The sequence below is a fragment of the Microtus oregoni genome, unplaced genomic scaffold, assembly GCF_018167655.1.
Source record: "Microtus oregoni isolate MIOR12 unplaced genomic scaffold, Mior012 000014F_ref0000157, whole genome shotgun sequence".
Lineage (NCBI taxonomy): Eukaryota > Metazoa > Chordata > Mammalia > Rodentia > Cricetidae > Microtus > Microtus oregoni.
Genome location: NW_024543073.1, coordinates 26,380,126 through 26,395,000, shown reverse-complemented (window position 1 = coordinate 26,395,000; position 14,875 = coordinate 26,380,126). Strand labels below are relative to the sequence as shown.

General features: G+C 34.7%; 1 protein-coding gene across 3 annotated transcripts in view; it reads left to right on the top strand.

Annotated features, from left to right (window-relative positions):
• Window positions 1-14,875, top strand: part of Edil3 (EGF like repeats and discoidin domains 3) — a 434,158-nt gene that overhangs the window by 309,894 nt on the left and 109,389 nt on the right. For all 3 annotated transcript variants that reach the window (XM_041663625.1, XM_041663624.1, XM_041663623.1), the window contains 3 exons: window positions 1,030-1,185; window positions 2,623-2,767; window positions 6,938-7,122. In XM_041663625.1, coding sequence (XP_041519559.1) covers window positions 1,030-1,185; window positions 2,623-2,767; window positions 6,938-7,122 — 486 coding nt within the window. The remainder of the gene's footprint in view (window positions 1-1,029; window positions 1,186-2,622; window positions 2,768-6,937; window positions 7,123-14,875) is intronic.

Here is a 14,875-nt window from a genome sequence, read left to right as displayed (position 1 = left end):
CATGAAAAAGCCTGTTTATAAACATCTGAGACTTTGATGACTTCTTTTCTGGAAAAAATGTTGCTAAATTAGTAACTAATTAGTAATTAATATAAATGTAAAAAAACATTTAAATCACTCAATTTGTACTGGTAGAGAGGTTAGTGCTTTACAGCAATTTCCTGTTAAGTATACATGTACGAATATAATGAAGACATTGAGTGCAAATGAAGTAGTTTGGTGTTTATTCTATATGAATAAAACATGTTCCCATCATACAAATTAATTAATTGGTGTACAATAAAAGTCAAAACATGCTTTCCCTTTGAATAACAGAATAATATTTTTATAATGTAGCTGTCTATGATTTCTGCTGCAAACTGATTTACAATGGAAAGTTATATCATTTGGAAAGTTGCAATGTGATAAAAGGAAGAGAAAAGCAACTATTGGTTAAACATCTAAAGTTCCCCATCCCTTGACATTTTACACAACACAGCAGAGATCAAAGGGGAAAGAGTCAGAAATAAAAGATGCTTATGATTGGTTCTGGCATCACTTCTGCTTTTTAGCTTTTCTCCCTCTAACACGTATCGTGCTCTGGACTCTCTATGCTTCATTGTTAAGGGAAACTCTGGAGTCCTCAATCAGAGAGACACACTAACAATCAAATCAGCACTAGAGGTTTACAGTGATAACACAGAATTACGTTAATGAGAAGAGTGTTCCCATCATTGAATTTATGAAGGCATACCTATACATATATACCTATACAGCAAAATGAACCAAAGAGTTTCAAGTCTTCTATTTGAGGGGGACATTGAACATGTAATAGATTGTTTTATATCCCATCATTAGATGATATTTTGAATTTAAATATATCACTACTTGATATATTTGCATGAAAAATACCAACTATTGATAAGCACTTCATATTACTTGAATAGAAAAATAAGTAAAATATTCCATTCCCAACATCAGTATTGATTGACAATATTGCAACCCTGACAGCAGTGAAAGAGATTTTCATTGACTACTTTGTCTCCTTAGATAAATTTGCAAAGAAAAATGAGAGTTACTGGCGTTATTACCCAAGGAGCAAAAAGGATTGGAAGCCCAGAATACATAAAATCCTACAAAATTGCCTACAGCAACGATGGGAAGACCTGGGCAATGTACAAAGTGAAAGGCTCCAATGAAGACATGGTAAGACTAACCCATCATACGGAATTTAACTCAGTTCTATGACGGTCACATGTTATCATGTGACACCTGAGCCTTCTGTTAGAGGCTTATGTAAAAATACATTTCTGCAGCTTTTTGGATTTAATTGGTTAGAGGGAGCAGGACTTCCCTAAATTAGAAATTTCTAACAGCTGTCGTTTAAGATTTTTCTCAGATTTTAATTGGTGCTCCATCAAATACTTGTCAAAAAGTTACCAGAGTGACGTGCATAACAGGCAAGCTGCTTAAAGGACAATCAACTTTCCAATTTAGTCTCCTTGCTTTTACAGACAGCCTTCTCCTCAATGAAATAATTGACTTGACTATTTTAAAAACAAGAACTTTGAATTATAGAAAGGATGTATATCTGTACATATTTTGCACTGGAAATGTATTTGTTACTGAGCAGAAGAAAATGTTGTGAAGAAATGAGTATGGCATCTAATATCTTCTTTTCCTTTGCTGTTCTGGATTTTAAATTCATTTATTTTGTAATAACATTTGAAAGTCTGACTAAGAAGAACAGAAGGAAAGATGCTTACCAAAAAAGTCTATTTATTTGCAAGTGGACAGACTTAGATTAACTTGAAGGATTTAGGGTGCTAATTTTTATGAGGAGATGATAGATAGACAACAGAAAAGGTATATAAATAATATAGATGATAGATTGTGTATATATATATATATATATATATATATATATATATATATATATGGAGAGAGAGAGAGAGAGAGAGAGAGAGAATGACTTTCTCTGTCCCTGAAGTCCTGGCCATTAAAGTGGTGAAGGTGGGGGCTGAAGACATAGCTCAGTAGATAAGACCACTTATGACTCTTGTGGAAGACCCTGGGTTAGGTTTCCAGCACTTACACTGTGGCTTACACCAGTCTAGTTTACTATAATTTCATCTGATCTGAGATCTTTGTCTAACCTTGCACCTTGTGTACATACATGCATGCATGCAAACCACTCATACACATTAAACTAAATAAATAAATCATTTTAATAATTAAAGAATTTATGAGGGAAGTATGATTATGTCACAGTCCACAATGGTTAACAGTTTTAATTCAGATTTTATAAGTGGCTTTTTGTTGACTGTTAAAGGCAAGGTGTTTCTTAAATTCTCAATAATACTTTATTATAATCTTCTAAGAATTGCATCAAATATGTGAATATTTTCACATATATGAAAATAATTAAAGAATACATTGCAAATGTATTTGTATGTACATACACATATACACATAGTGTATACACAAAAGGGAAACAGTTTCACTCTATAGCCTATGCTGACTTTGAACTCATGGTGACCTATGAGGATAATGGTGATCCTCCTATCTCAGCCACCTTAATAAAGTTATTACAGGTGTGAGCCACCAGGCCCAGCTTTTAAAATCTTATATGTCTTTCCACAGGTGTTTCGTGGAAATGTTGACAACAACACACCTTATGCTAACTCTTTCACGCCCCCAATCAAAGCTCAGTATGTCCGACTCTATCCCCAAATTTGTCGAAGGCACTGTACTCTAAGAATGGAGCTTCTTGGCTGTGAACTTTCAGGTAAGTCTCCTGTTTCCTATTATGGAAGTGGCTTTGATGAGTACAGAAAACAGCTCTGTATGTATTACCTACTATTCTCTAGGTTTTCAGCACACACGCCATTTTATGTCTTCTACAAAATATGTAGGGCATGGTTCAATGAAAAAATGCATGCCGTTTATATGTCAAATAAAGTTGTCAAGGACCCTGCAGAAATCATATAGAGTCAAGTACATCTCCGTGTAATCAAATAGAATGCAGGGAATTCTCATGAGAAGCTGTTGCCAAAAGATGTGCCCCATTGATTTTGGTTGCAAATATGATTTGTGTTTGGTAATGAAAGTTCAATTTAAAAATACAGTCTGCTTGACCTCATAAATTGTGTAAATTTAGGCTGAAAGGCCAAAAAAAATCACATTTTGTCTTTAAATTTGGTGCTTTCTTTTTAGATTTTATGGAACATGTAAATTTGTCATCCCTCCCTAGGGAGGAATACTTCAACACCAAGAGTACCACTATAAATTCATTCTTGGAGCATTCTCAGCTAGCAACCTGCTTATTACATAAGTCATGGTTATCTAGCTCAAGGGTACTCCATCAAAGAACACAGAATTAAATAATTCTCCTGCAGGAGCATCACAACAGGATACAAACACAGAAACTTTATGTCGGCATCCCATTTTATTTTTGTAGCTATATTCTGAACTAAATAGAAAATCCTTTCTGCTTATTCCACTCAACTGTGATTTAGAGGGCAGTTATTGCATTTCATGCAGATAAACTTGCCTATCTTTGCCATCGTCTCAAAATATTTCTTTTGTTCAAACAACTGTGAATAAATTGGAAAGTTTACTTGTGTCGTGTTTTAGCATAATCCCCAAAACAGGAAAAGCCTTTTTCCAAATTTGAAAGAAAACTGCCGTTATAAAAAATTAAGTTAGTTCTTTGAAATTTTCACAAATATATTTAATTCATGCTTATTTCTCTCTCTCCCACCGTCCCATAACGCCTCAGCACCGTGAACCCACATTCTTTCCTACCTACCCTTTATTAGCATCTTTTCCTCGAGGAGAAAACTGAGGAGCTATTGTAAGCAAATAAAAAACAGTATTAAAAAGAGCATTCTTAACAAGCCCATTGCATTGAAAGAAATTAGTCAATTTGCCATATGAGTGAATCTACTTTAAGGATCACATGAGCATTAGCTACATCAGTGTTGTTTATGGAAAAATATTTTCACTGATATTAATTATCTTAACAGAGAGATTTCTTTTAAAATTATTTGTATCAGATTATTGACTGTTAGTAAATGTGAGCAGAATTATTGCTGCAGGGTGTTTGTATTGCACATCACTTTATCACCAGAGGCCAGTGTCATCTCTAAGCCATTCATCATAAAGCAATCACAAGAAAACCACAGTATGATGAGGTTTGCAGTAAGCCCTCTGGTTTTTTTGTTGCTTAATATCACCTTCGCCAATGCTTCAATCCTTTGATTCATGAGGATCAGCCTCTCATACATGACACAGTTACACCCTTAAGGTGTAAAAATATTTTGCTTTCAAGCTTGACAAGAGGTTATTCCTGACTCTTTACAGACTTTGTTTTTTGATTAGGAAGTAGTGCTCTGAAGCCCAACCCCACAAATTGATTTTAAAATTTGGTGCAGATAACAGTATCTATTGCTGATTGGTTTTAAAGACTGGAGTGTTTCACTATAGAAATAATCAATGCTTATGTTAATATTTTATTTTTTTAGGTTCTATTTATACTGGTAGAAGAGGTAAATAATTTTTATTCACAAAATCAAATGAATGGAACAGGAGATTTGTGAGATATAAAGACCATTGCTAAATAACTTAGCTTTGATTCTTGTAAATAAATATTGACAAATATTTATATCATAACATTCCATTCAGTTGTGTGTAATACTGACAAGCACAAGTCTCCCTTATTGCTTTCAACAGTCATAAATGTTTAGCATCACCTAGAAGCAGCTCATCTCTCCTTGGACACTAGAAAAGAACATCTTTTAAATTGTATGAAAGATGACTTAGGACATTTGGGAGGAAATAAATTCATGACCATGAAAAGAAAACTAAAACTCATTCACCCATTCTTCTAATTAATAATTATTTAGCATTTCTCCTTGCTATATAATGGACATTAGAATGAACATAAAATGAATTTGGTGATTAAAAAGAAACTATCAGAGGCATTTCTATTCATTTTTTCAGATATTTTATTTAAAAAAGCAATAAAAAGTGACTCTGTTTTTCTATTTCTTGTCTTCTGCAAACTAAACACATTTTTTAAAAAGATCGGTCTCCAGCAGTAGGTGAAGGCAGGCTCCAATTTAAGAATTCAGAGTCAAGAAGAGAGTGCACATGACTTCGGAATTGCCCGAAGACAAATACCACACCACTATGGCTATTAGAACTTCCTAGAATTTGAGATCTTTGTCAGGACATTGCATTTTCCCCCTCAGAATTCACATTTTGGCTTTATAGTCTCTTTACCATTGGGTTTGGATGTAGGTTTTGTCAATAAGATTCTGGCTAAGAACACAGTCTTCCATGTCAATGTTTCTATGCAGTTGAAGATGGAAGTACAGACTACACAGAGAAGTTGCAGGAGGGAAGATATGATTCAAATTGACTAGTGCATACAGTGATTATAGTCAATTACTGTCAGTGGAGTACACTATGCTTTTTGTCTTCGAGCCTACACATAAAATAGTCTACATGAGCAACTGTACAGTTGTAGGAAACTATTAGGTAAGAGCTGATAGGTGGATACTTGGAAACTTAACACTGCTTTCTGTTGGAATGAGTTTTATGGAAATTTTAAAGGAGCTCATTTTTAATGAATAGTGATTGTATCAGCATTACTTTTAAATATTTGGTATTTAATCGACTACTTTTTCCTAAGATACCTGCCCAAGGTAGCTTCTATTGGTGCTTTCATTTTGGAGATTTGAACACTGAACTTATAAGTTATAGGTTTAAGACCATGCATTCAATGAAGGGAAGGGGGAGGTTAGTAAGGTCAGCAGAGTATGGGAAGAAGGAAATAGAAGTTCTCTCTCTCCCTCTTTCTCTCTCTCTCTCGCTTGCTCTCGCTCTTGCTCTTTAACAATCTACTTCATGTTGCCAGATCCTTGGGCAAACTGTAACAACTTTTATAAGGAAATCTTAGTCACTGGACAATACAATAACATACTCTTGTCTCCTCTACAAATTTCATTAGTTGTTTTAGCACACCCACACATTGATACTACATTTTTAAGACCATTTTAAAGCAAAATTTCATTACAGATCAAAAGTGGAAATACATGTAGCAAATTTGATAATCTTCCAAAATATAAGTGTTAAATGATATTTAGCATAAATATAAGAGTTTATGGAAATAATAGTAATGGTTTTGGAGTTTTTAATATTCTTCTATTTTAATATTCTAAATTCCACAACTATACAATTCCTGGCACATGGTATATAAAAAGTAAATATTATCTTCATCCCTTCTAGAAGAAGACATATTTATGCCAAATTAGTCAATGTTACAATTAGCATTAAGTGTTTCAGCACTTTCGTGTCTTTCCAGCACTTAAAGGCTGAGTAAGGATTGATAGAGCACAAAGCCAACCTGGCTACATGACTTCTGAAATGTAAGATTAGTGCATATTTCTTAGACAACAAAATGCTGTCCAGTTAAGAATATGACTATGAAGCAATTTAGGAAAATGACTCTGTACTGGGAAAATTCCATCGACGATATTATGAAAACAAATAAGAGAAAACCAAATATACTTTATGAGAAAATGCCGGTTCTCCAAGACACAATGAAATTGTTGAGAACTAGGGAACAGTCACGAGGCTCTCGGTAATGAGACAGCAGAGAGCATTTCAGCAATGTTTTCATTTTGCAAAATCATCTATCACAGAAAATTATTCTGAATTGTTTTCAATTTTTCCAAAATACATTCAGACAAAATAGCTTGAATGGGCTATCTTGTTGTTCTATTTTATTCCAGATTTAGTTCTGATTAGAGCTCATCTTTTGAATTTAGACGTCCTCTCTTTGGGAGAACGAATAGCATTATTTTCAGTCTTCTCTTGCCACTCTGAAATGAACAAGGAAAAGTTCCAGAATGATCAATTGTTTTCTCATAGAGTTCTTCTCTTTTACCAGGCTGTTCAGAACCTTTGGGGATGAAATCAGGGCATATACAAGACTACCAGATCACGGCCTCCAGCGTCTTCAGAACACTCAACATGGACATGTTCACTTGGGAACCAAGGAAAGCCCGGCTGGACAAACAAGGCAAAGTAAATGCCTGGACCTCCGGCCACAACGACCAGTCACAGTGGTTACAGGTAATGGCCTGAGATTATTTTACTGCCTACCACTCTTGTAATGTAAAATATTTCCTAGTGGCTAGCTGAATGCCAGAATCATTTTATATTGCTTTAAATTGGCTTTCATATTTGACTTTTCCAAAGTGGAAAAATAGAAACAACTTATGAAATCATATCTCTGGTCTTTATTTACTCAGCACTGATATACAGATGCAGGCTGTGGACAAGTTGGCTGGGTAAATTGTACCAGATCACACTGTACATACCTGATCAAATCTGTAGATCACCTGATCAAATTTGAGACAATCTGCTTGCTAAGTTTTAAATGTTCTGATGTTTTGTATTTTATTTAATATTGACAATTAACATCAGGATCAAAGAACACTGAATTCATGCCACTGACCTACAGAAGAGTCTTGTAATGTGATGACTCAGACAGAGTATTCCTTTTCCTCTGGTTGCAAAGCATTAGGATAATTTGAGTACACTCTCCCCCATAGAATTAATTCCTTCATTAAAGAAATGTGGATTCTACAGAGTCTGTTGATACTTGCAATTAATGTAACATTATATTTGATTCATTTTAAAATAGTCCTCTTGAAAAACCTTTATTATGGTATACCTTTGTGCATAAATAGTCTTTCTGCTGTCTTCTGTGACAACAAAAAACACGATGGCTCAACTTCATAATGAGATTAGTTTCTTTCATATGCAAGGGATCCACTTTGATGTTACATTTTATTAATGAGTTTCAAAACCTGGGAGAAGCCGTGGTATGTCTCTAAACCATGAAAGTACTTAAAACAACAAAAGCTAACTTTCAGCAACCACATCTGTCATTGCCAAGGTCACCTGAAACTTCCAATGCTCCTTTTCAGTTTAGTCACTAGGTTTTACGATATTATATTCCCACAACTGGGAATATACCATTTTTTTCCTATAGTCACCTTAAATTTTCCTGTGTGGGTGTGTTTACTGTATATTACTTTGTCATCCAACCTGCTTTTCTTAGCTAGCTGGTAACACTTCTCAGTACATTAAATCATTTTAGTAACAAGTGATTATGTGTCATACGACCCTGAAGCATCACACATACTCAAGTCCCAGTCCTCTTCAGGCGCTGAAGAAGGCACTTGTTTCTTAGAATTCATCGTTTCAATTGACGAACATGACACCAAACATGTTTTCCTTCGCTGGATGCTGCTAAGTGCTCTCTCCCAGCACCGGCCCTTCATCTACTGGTTATCCTCTCAGTGATATCTCTCTTACCAACTCCATAGGCTCAGATTAATTGATTTACCAAATGTCAGTGATTTCAGCTACTAAAATGGAGACCGAGCTATCTTGAAATCATTACCATTCTTACAATCCCATAAATTCCAGATCTGAATTGCCACCCCTATTTCTTGGGTGCATCCTGAAGCTTCTTAACCACCTTTCCAGTTTCAATTTCTTTACTTCAAAAAAAATCTGTTTTTCTAATCGTAACTTGTGAGTGTGGGTGGGAGGCATGTTCATGGATGGATGCTAAAATGCAAATGCAGTTTTATTTCACACTCTTGCTGGAAACTGATCAGTTGTTTTTGCTAGGCCCGAGAATGAAATATAAATCCCTAATACAGCCCAAAAATCTTGCCCTGAGTTGTCCTCATTCATTCGTTTTAATTTCCTCACACTTACCTCCATCTGTCTCTCACTCTTTGTTATAAATTTACTCTTAGGAGAGAAAGGGAGAACACAAAACCTCAGCCTCTGACACGAGATCCATCGGGGTGACGTTGGATGTTCCTGTCCGTGCAAAGGCTTGGCCATGAGCTATGCCCTTCCTGTATCTGACCTAGGATCTCTTCCATGTTTACTAGTTTCACATTGTCATAGACGATGATCCCTTCTAAGACCGCCACAGAGGCCCAAAGTCATAGATCATACTGAATCATGTATAATTGTTTTCCAATATGTTTTGCAGGATTGTCAATTAGTGAAAGAGCTAACTCTAATCCATCTTTGTTTTGTGCTTTAGTGCCTCCTTTTCATTATGACTTTATGTTTGTGTGCAATTTAGAAGTAAAATAAAACTTACTTGAAAAAATCATTTCAGCATAATGATAGGTTATATAAACAACACATCTATTAGTGACTGATGGGCAGGTAGCACACGGAGTGGAGATCCATTGAACAAAGAGATAATTCATGTGTGGATTGAACAAAACAGGACAGCTCAATGTCCCATAGCAAGACTCAGAAAGAATTGCTATTTATGAGCTGCGAAATATTTATTTCCTGAATTTCTTCTTAATGCTTTTGAATTGGGTTACTTATCAGTCAGTACCTGCAACTCGAGGAAGTGAAACTATAGAAAATAGGACTTCTGATTTTTACCATGTTTTCAGTAATCCCTTTGCTGTAGTAATGTAAAGCAAATTTGAAATTATAATCCAGTGCAAGGTTGTTAGCTTCAGAATGTCTGCTATATTGGAATGCAGTCTGTTTATTTTCTCAGCTTGTACTCCAGGCCCTAAGTAAATATAATAATTAATACTGACATGTAGGTGATACTTCATAATGGCATGTTGCATGGGAAAGATATTTCAAGTGAAATGAAATTCAAGCAATGCATTTTTGTCTGTAGAGTATATATTTGATTTTTAGTATAAACAGACAATTATAATAGTTTCAAATAATATTTTGTATTAGGTATCAAATTAATTCAGACATATTTTACTATTGAGTAACAACTGCAACCCTCACAATTATAAGATTTTAAATATATGCATACATCTGTAAATATAATTTTTTATCAAAGATCAAGTTTTTAAAACACATCAAGTTCCTAGTGTGCATAAACCATGGACAATGTTCATTGCCTTTCTTAGCATTAACAATAATAAAGATACATAAATTTTGACATTTGGCTATAAATTATTTTAAAATTATAAGATCCAAGTTACTCCAAGAATATATCTGATTATAAATAAGCTTATTCATGATATATAATGTAATGCAGAGCAATACAAAATATTGTACACGCAAATAGCAAATTAAGCAGATGGATGTATTCTAGAAATATACACATAAAGAAATGGCTAAAGGCAAATTTCTCTAGAAAGATAAAAATGAAACAAATACACTTATAAAAATAGAGATGTGATTTTCATAGCCAGCTTCCATCCATCACTTTGTTTAACCTGTCTGTCTCCGTAAAGGCTCTCGCACACTGGCATCGATTTATTCTCTTGATGACATATTTTCTGTCAATTCTGAGACTAGTTCTTCAAGTGGATATCTAATTTTTGTCGTGTCAAAACATATCCAAACTCTCCATGGAAAAATAAACTGACAACTTCTTTTATTTATATATTTTCCTGACATTGTACAAGAAAAACTTCCAGAATATGACAATTTTTCCATATCTTCTACTTGGGAGGATGCAACCTATCTACACACCGTTAGCATGGTTGCTGTGTAGTGTAATGTTGAAACCATGATTAATATTTTATACAAAACAGTGTATACAGTGATTTTGAGCTGTTGGCATAGAGGCCAATTTTTATCCTTAAACAAGGTTTCTGAAATCATTAATTTAGTTGTGTTTTAAAATATAAATAATAAATCATGAGTGATAGCTCTTCATAAGGAAAGCCATTCTCTCATTTGAATTATCTTTCTTCATTACTAATTATTTTCTTAATTTTTTTAAAAAGTTACTTTTACATATCAGCAATACATAGACGAGGTTTATTCAAGCTTAATGTTTTGTTAGATCCTAATCTAATAATATTTGTAAATGAAATGTACTGTAAATTAATCCTGCCAAATACTCTTCCATTTAATTATGATTTATTAGAGAGAATTTTTGTGTATTTCTTTAAGAATTCCTATGTTTTAAACATAACTTCCATGTAATGCTTATTAGTATTCTAATCCTCTTGTCTGTGTCTTCTGTGATATAGCAGTGTCTGGAACTCTCATAATGATAAGCTATGTTACAGTTTCATGTGTGAAGATCATGATTGATAAGGTTTCTTGAATTATTGTTAATCATAAATCCTTAAGAAGGATGTACCTCAGCATTGCAGAAGTGTCCTTAGGTTCACAGACAAAACCTTAATAGAGGAATTTCTCAGACTTCTTAAAGAATAGTCTTCGACCATGCTGTGGCACATTCTTCCAAACTTGATAAAATAATCAAACTTTGTACCAAAAGCCCCATCATGATGGCTCTAGAACCCTGCCAAAATGAAAGTATATTTTAAACTTCCCATTGTTGCCATAAATGAAAGCGCACATAGTAATAATACCTGATTTATGGATATTCCTCACACAGTTGGATTATCAAAAATTTTACACTATAAAAGAGAAAAAAACAATTGGCACTGGGTTCTTCAACTGCACACTTGATTAGTTGTAGTTTTCTATAATGATATCCATTTTTTACAGAGAAATTCCCTCAATGGGGGTGAGGATCACACTTAACTTTGTGTGTTAGGAAACATATTTAGAATGTAGTTAGAGATTCTGCTGGTTTAGTGACGTGGTGGTCACAGGTTCTCCTCCAATATCCATGACTTCACTAGCCCTGGTTAGTTGACTATGTATCCAGAATCAGGCATGATTTCCTTCATTTTAAGTGGGTCTTAAATCCAATCCAAATGGAGAGCTTTGGTTACTGCCACGGCATGTGTACTATCATGGCACCCTTGCAATTACCATGCCATGCTAGCCACCGTTGGTACTCATAGGTATCAAACTGGGTAGGGCTCTTGGTTGTTTGCCTCCTTTGGAAGTTTCAGTGGCCTTTGATACTGAAAATTACTCTGCAGGAAAGAGTTATTCAGGACAGCTGCAACTCAGGGGCCTCTGGATATCGGGTCTGAAGTGCATAAAGTCTTAAGCAATAAGAACTTCCGACACTGGGGTTGTCTCTTGAATTTCTCTGACCAACAACTCAAAGACATCTTCTTTCTTGGTATTGGCTTTGGATAAGTAGTCTCTGTTTTTTTGGAGGAAGCATTGTCAGCCCAGATAAGAAAAATTGATTTAAATTATATTATGCATATTTATAAACATACTTATGTATATTATAGCTCATTTTGTAGGTAATTCATTAACAGTAAGAATCCTTAAGACTTTCCCTGATTTCCTTACTATTATTTACTTTCCTCTTTTATTTTCTGTATTTGTTTTCCTCCTCTATAACTAGAGCCTCCCCATGTTTCCCATTTCCTCATTTCAGATCACGTATCCTCTGCTATTCCTCTCTGTATTATCACCAACCTCCACCCCAGTAATGGGTCCTTTATGTTCCTGGTTCCTGAAGTTATTCCACAATACCTACTCACATCAGCATATTTGAAGCTAGATGCCTCAGGCAAAAAAGAACATGCAATTCTGCTCTTTCTGTGTCTAAGCTGCCTCATTAAACAACTCATGCATCAAAGAAATAGGGATCATTTAGGTAGAGGGAGAAGAAAGATTGTAAGAACAAGAGGATCAGGAAGTTTGATGTGATATTCTGTCTCCTAGTAATGTCAGAATGTACACCCATACAGCCTTACAAATGTGACTACCTGAACATGAGTTGGACAAGGACAAGATCAATAGATAAGCCAAAGTGGACAGAAAAAGATCATGAGTCTTCAAACCCACTCAAAGAGCTATAGGCAACTAAGTAATTCTGAGAATGAAAGCATTGTCTTCCCCAAGTAAGAGAACCCAATTGGTTATCCAAAAACAACTGATCAGCCCTAAAAACATACGTGCAAATAACAGAAAGGGAAAAGGGAAATTATGTAATTATACTATGATTTCTAAATCTAAAATAATTCTTAAAATTAAAATTAGAAGTAATAAAAATGAATTTCAATCACATTTTGTTTTTGTATTTTAGAAATCACTCTATGAGACTGTGTGATTAGTTTTTAGTGAGATAGTCAAAAGGAATGAAGGATTTTCAGCTAAAAAAAAGAGAAATTAATTAGTGTCTAATAATCCCTTGTTTCCCTTCCTGTAGTTTGTAAAACATCAAGATATGATCTTTAGGCACCACCAATTATAATAAAACATGAAGAATTGTGTGCTGGTTGGTCATTTGTCAACATGACGCAACATGGTCTTCTAGTAAGGTAAAACCTCAGATAAGAAAATATATGCATCAATTGGACTTTAGGAAAGACTGTGAGGCATTTTCTTGATGAATGATTCCTGTAGGAGGGAAAAGGTCATTGTATGTAGTGCCTCCCCAGGACATGTGGTCACAAGTTGTATATATTAAAAAAGAAAGAAAGAAAAAAAAACAACAGGCTGAGAAGCATCCCTCCATAACTTCTGCTTCAGTTCCTGCCTCCAAGTTCCTGCCCTGACTTTCCTCATGATAGACTGTGAAATGAAAGTTTATGCCAAATAAATCCTTTCTTCTCCAAGTTGTGTTTAGTCAAAATGTTTTATCACAGTAACAGAAAAAAAAAAATTTGAGGCTGGCGTAAAGTGTTCATCTGCACTTTGGAAGAAGAATGAGGATTGAGAAATAAACAGAAAAGAGACAGCAGATAAAGTTGGAGAGCATCCAGTAAATACTGAGATTCACTTCGCGTTTATTTCTAATAACCCTTATATACTCCAAGCCAAAAAGCAGGGGGAAGGCAAAAGAATTCTTTACCAATATGAAAAGCAAACAAAGCAATTACATTCTTAATACCCAAAACATTAAGTAACCACACCCTAGGTTCAAACATTCTGTTAACAGCCACACATTAGGTCAAACCTGCTGTCATATAGCCTTGAAGGAGCAAAAATAGGTGTGAACTCTCTGATCTTCAGTCAAGGTGGAACAGACCCACTTCTGTGAGCTCCTACAGATTCCCCCTTTTTAATATATTTAATAAAACCTGCACTTCTGACAAAGGACAGACAACTGTGCCTGTCTTACATTGTCTTCTTTAACCTTCCAGACTTACCCGTAATCGATACATACATTTTATCATGCATGTTCTGTCTTAAATTGCCTGGATGGAAAAAAGATCTTACCTAACCTTTGACTACCAGCCTCTTCCCATAAAGGGTTAAGGGAGAATGCATAACTCAATTCCATGCACCTGTGAGCCAACTTTCCTTCCAGAGAGTTTAAAAGTTACTAGAAAATCATAGTTAAGCTAATCATGTTTTGTGATATACATGCTCCTATGGCCACAATACCTTCTAATAAAGGAGTTAAGAATGACCAAGATGGGAGGCCTTTTTAAATTTGTCTGTGATGTCTTTAGCATTTGTCTTATTAAACATCAAATCTAAACACTCATTAGCATTATGTCAATTTTTTCTCAGATAAGCTCTAACCTTTTCTAAACCAGAAACGTCTTTATTATGAACTTAAGTAGTTAAAAGTATTATCAGGTCAATACCATAATTCTAGTATGAAAATTAGCAATAAATACACAGTTGGTCAAATTACAATTCTCATAACTTCGTTCTAATTAAAAATCAAGTAAAAGTTTCTGTGATAAATGAACTATGGGCCATTTTCCTCTCTATAGTCCAGTTGTATTGCTGCTACAAACTTTCAAAGATGTGTTTAAACTGTTCCAGTCCCTGGGAAGAAGCAATATTTTTATGCCATTCATCTTCATATGCTGAATGGGGCTTTAGTCATTCATTGCCTCCATAAACATGCCCAATTGCTTCAACAAGTCCCTTTCCCTCAAGGGACTTGTCCCTTTCCCTCAAGGGAAAGTCCCAATTGTTAGGTTCTCCATTTCAACAGTAGATTGAACATCAT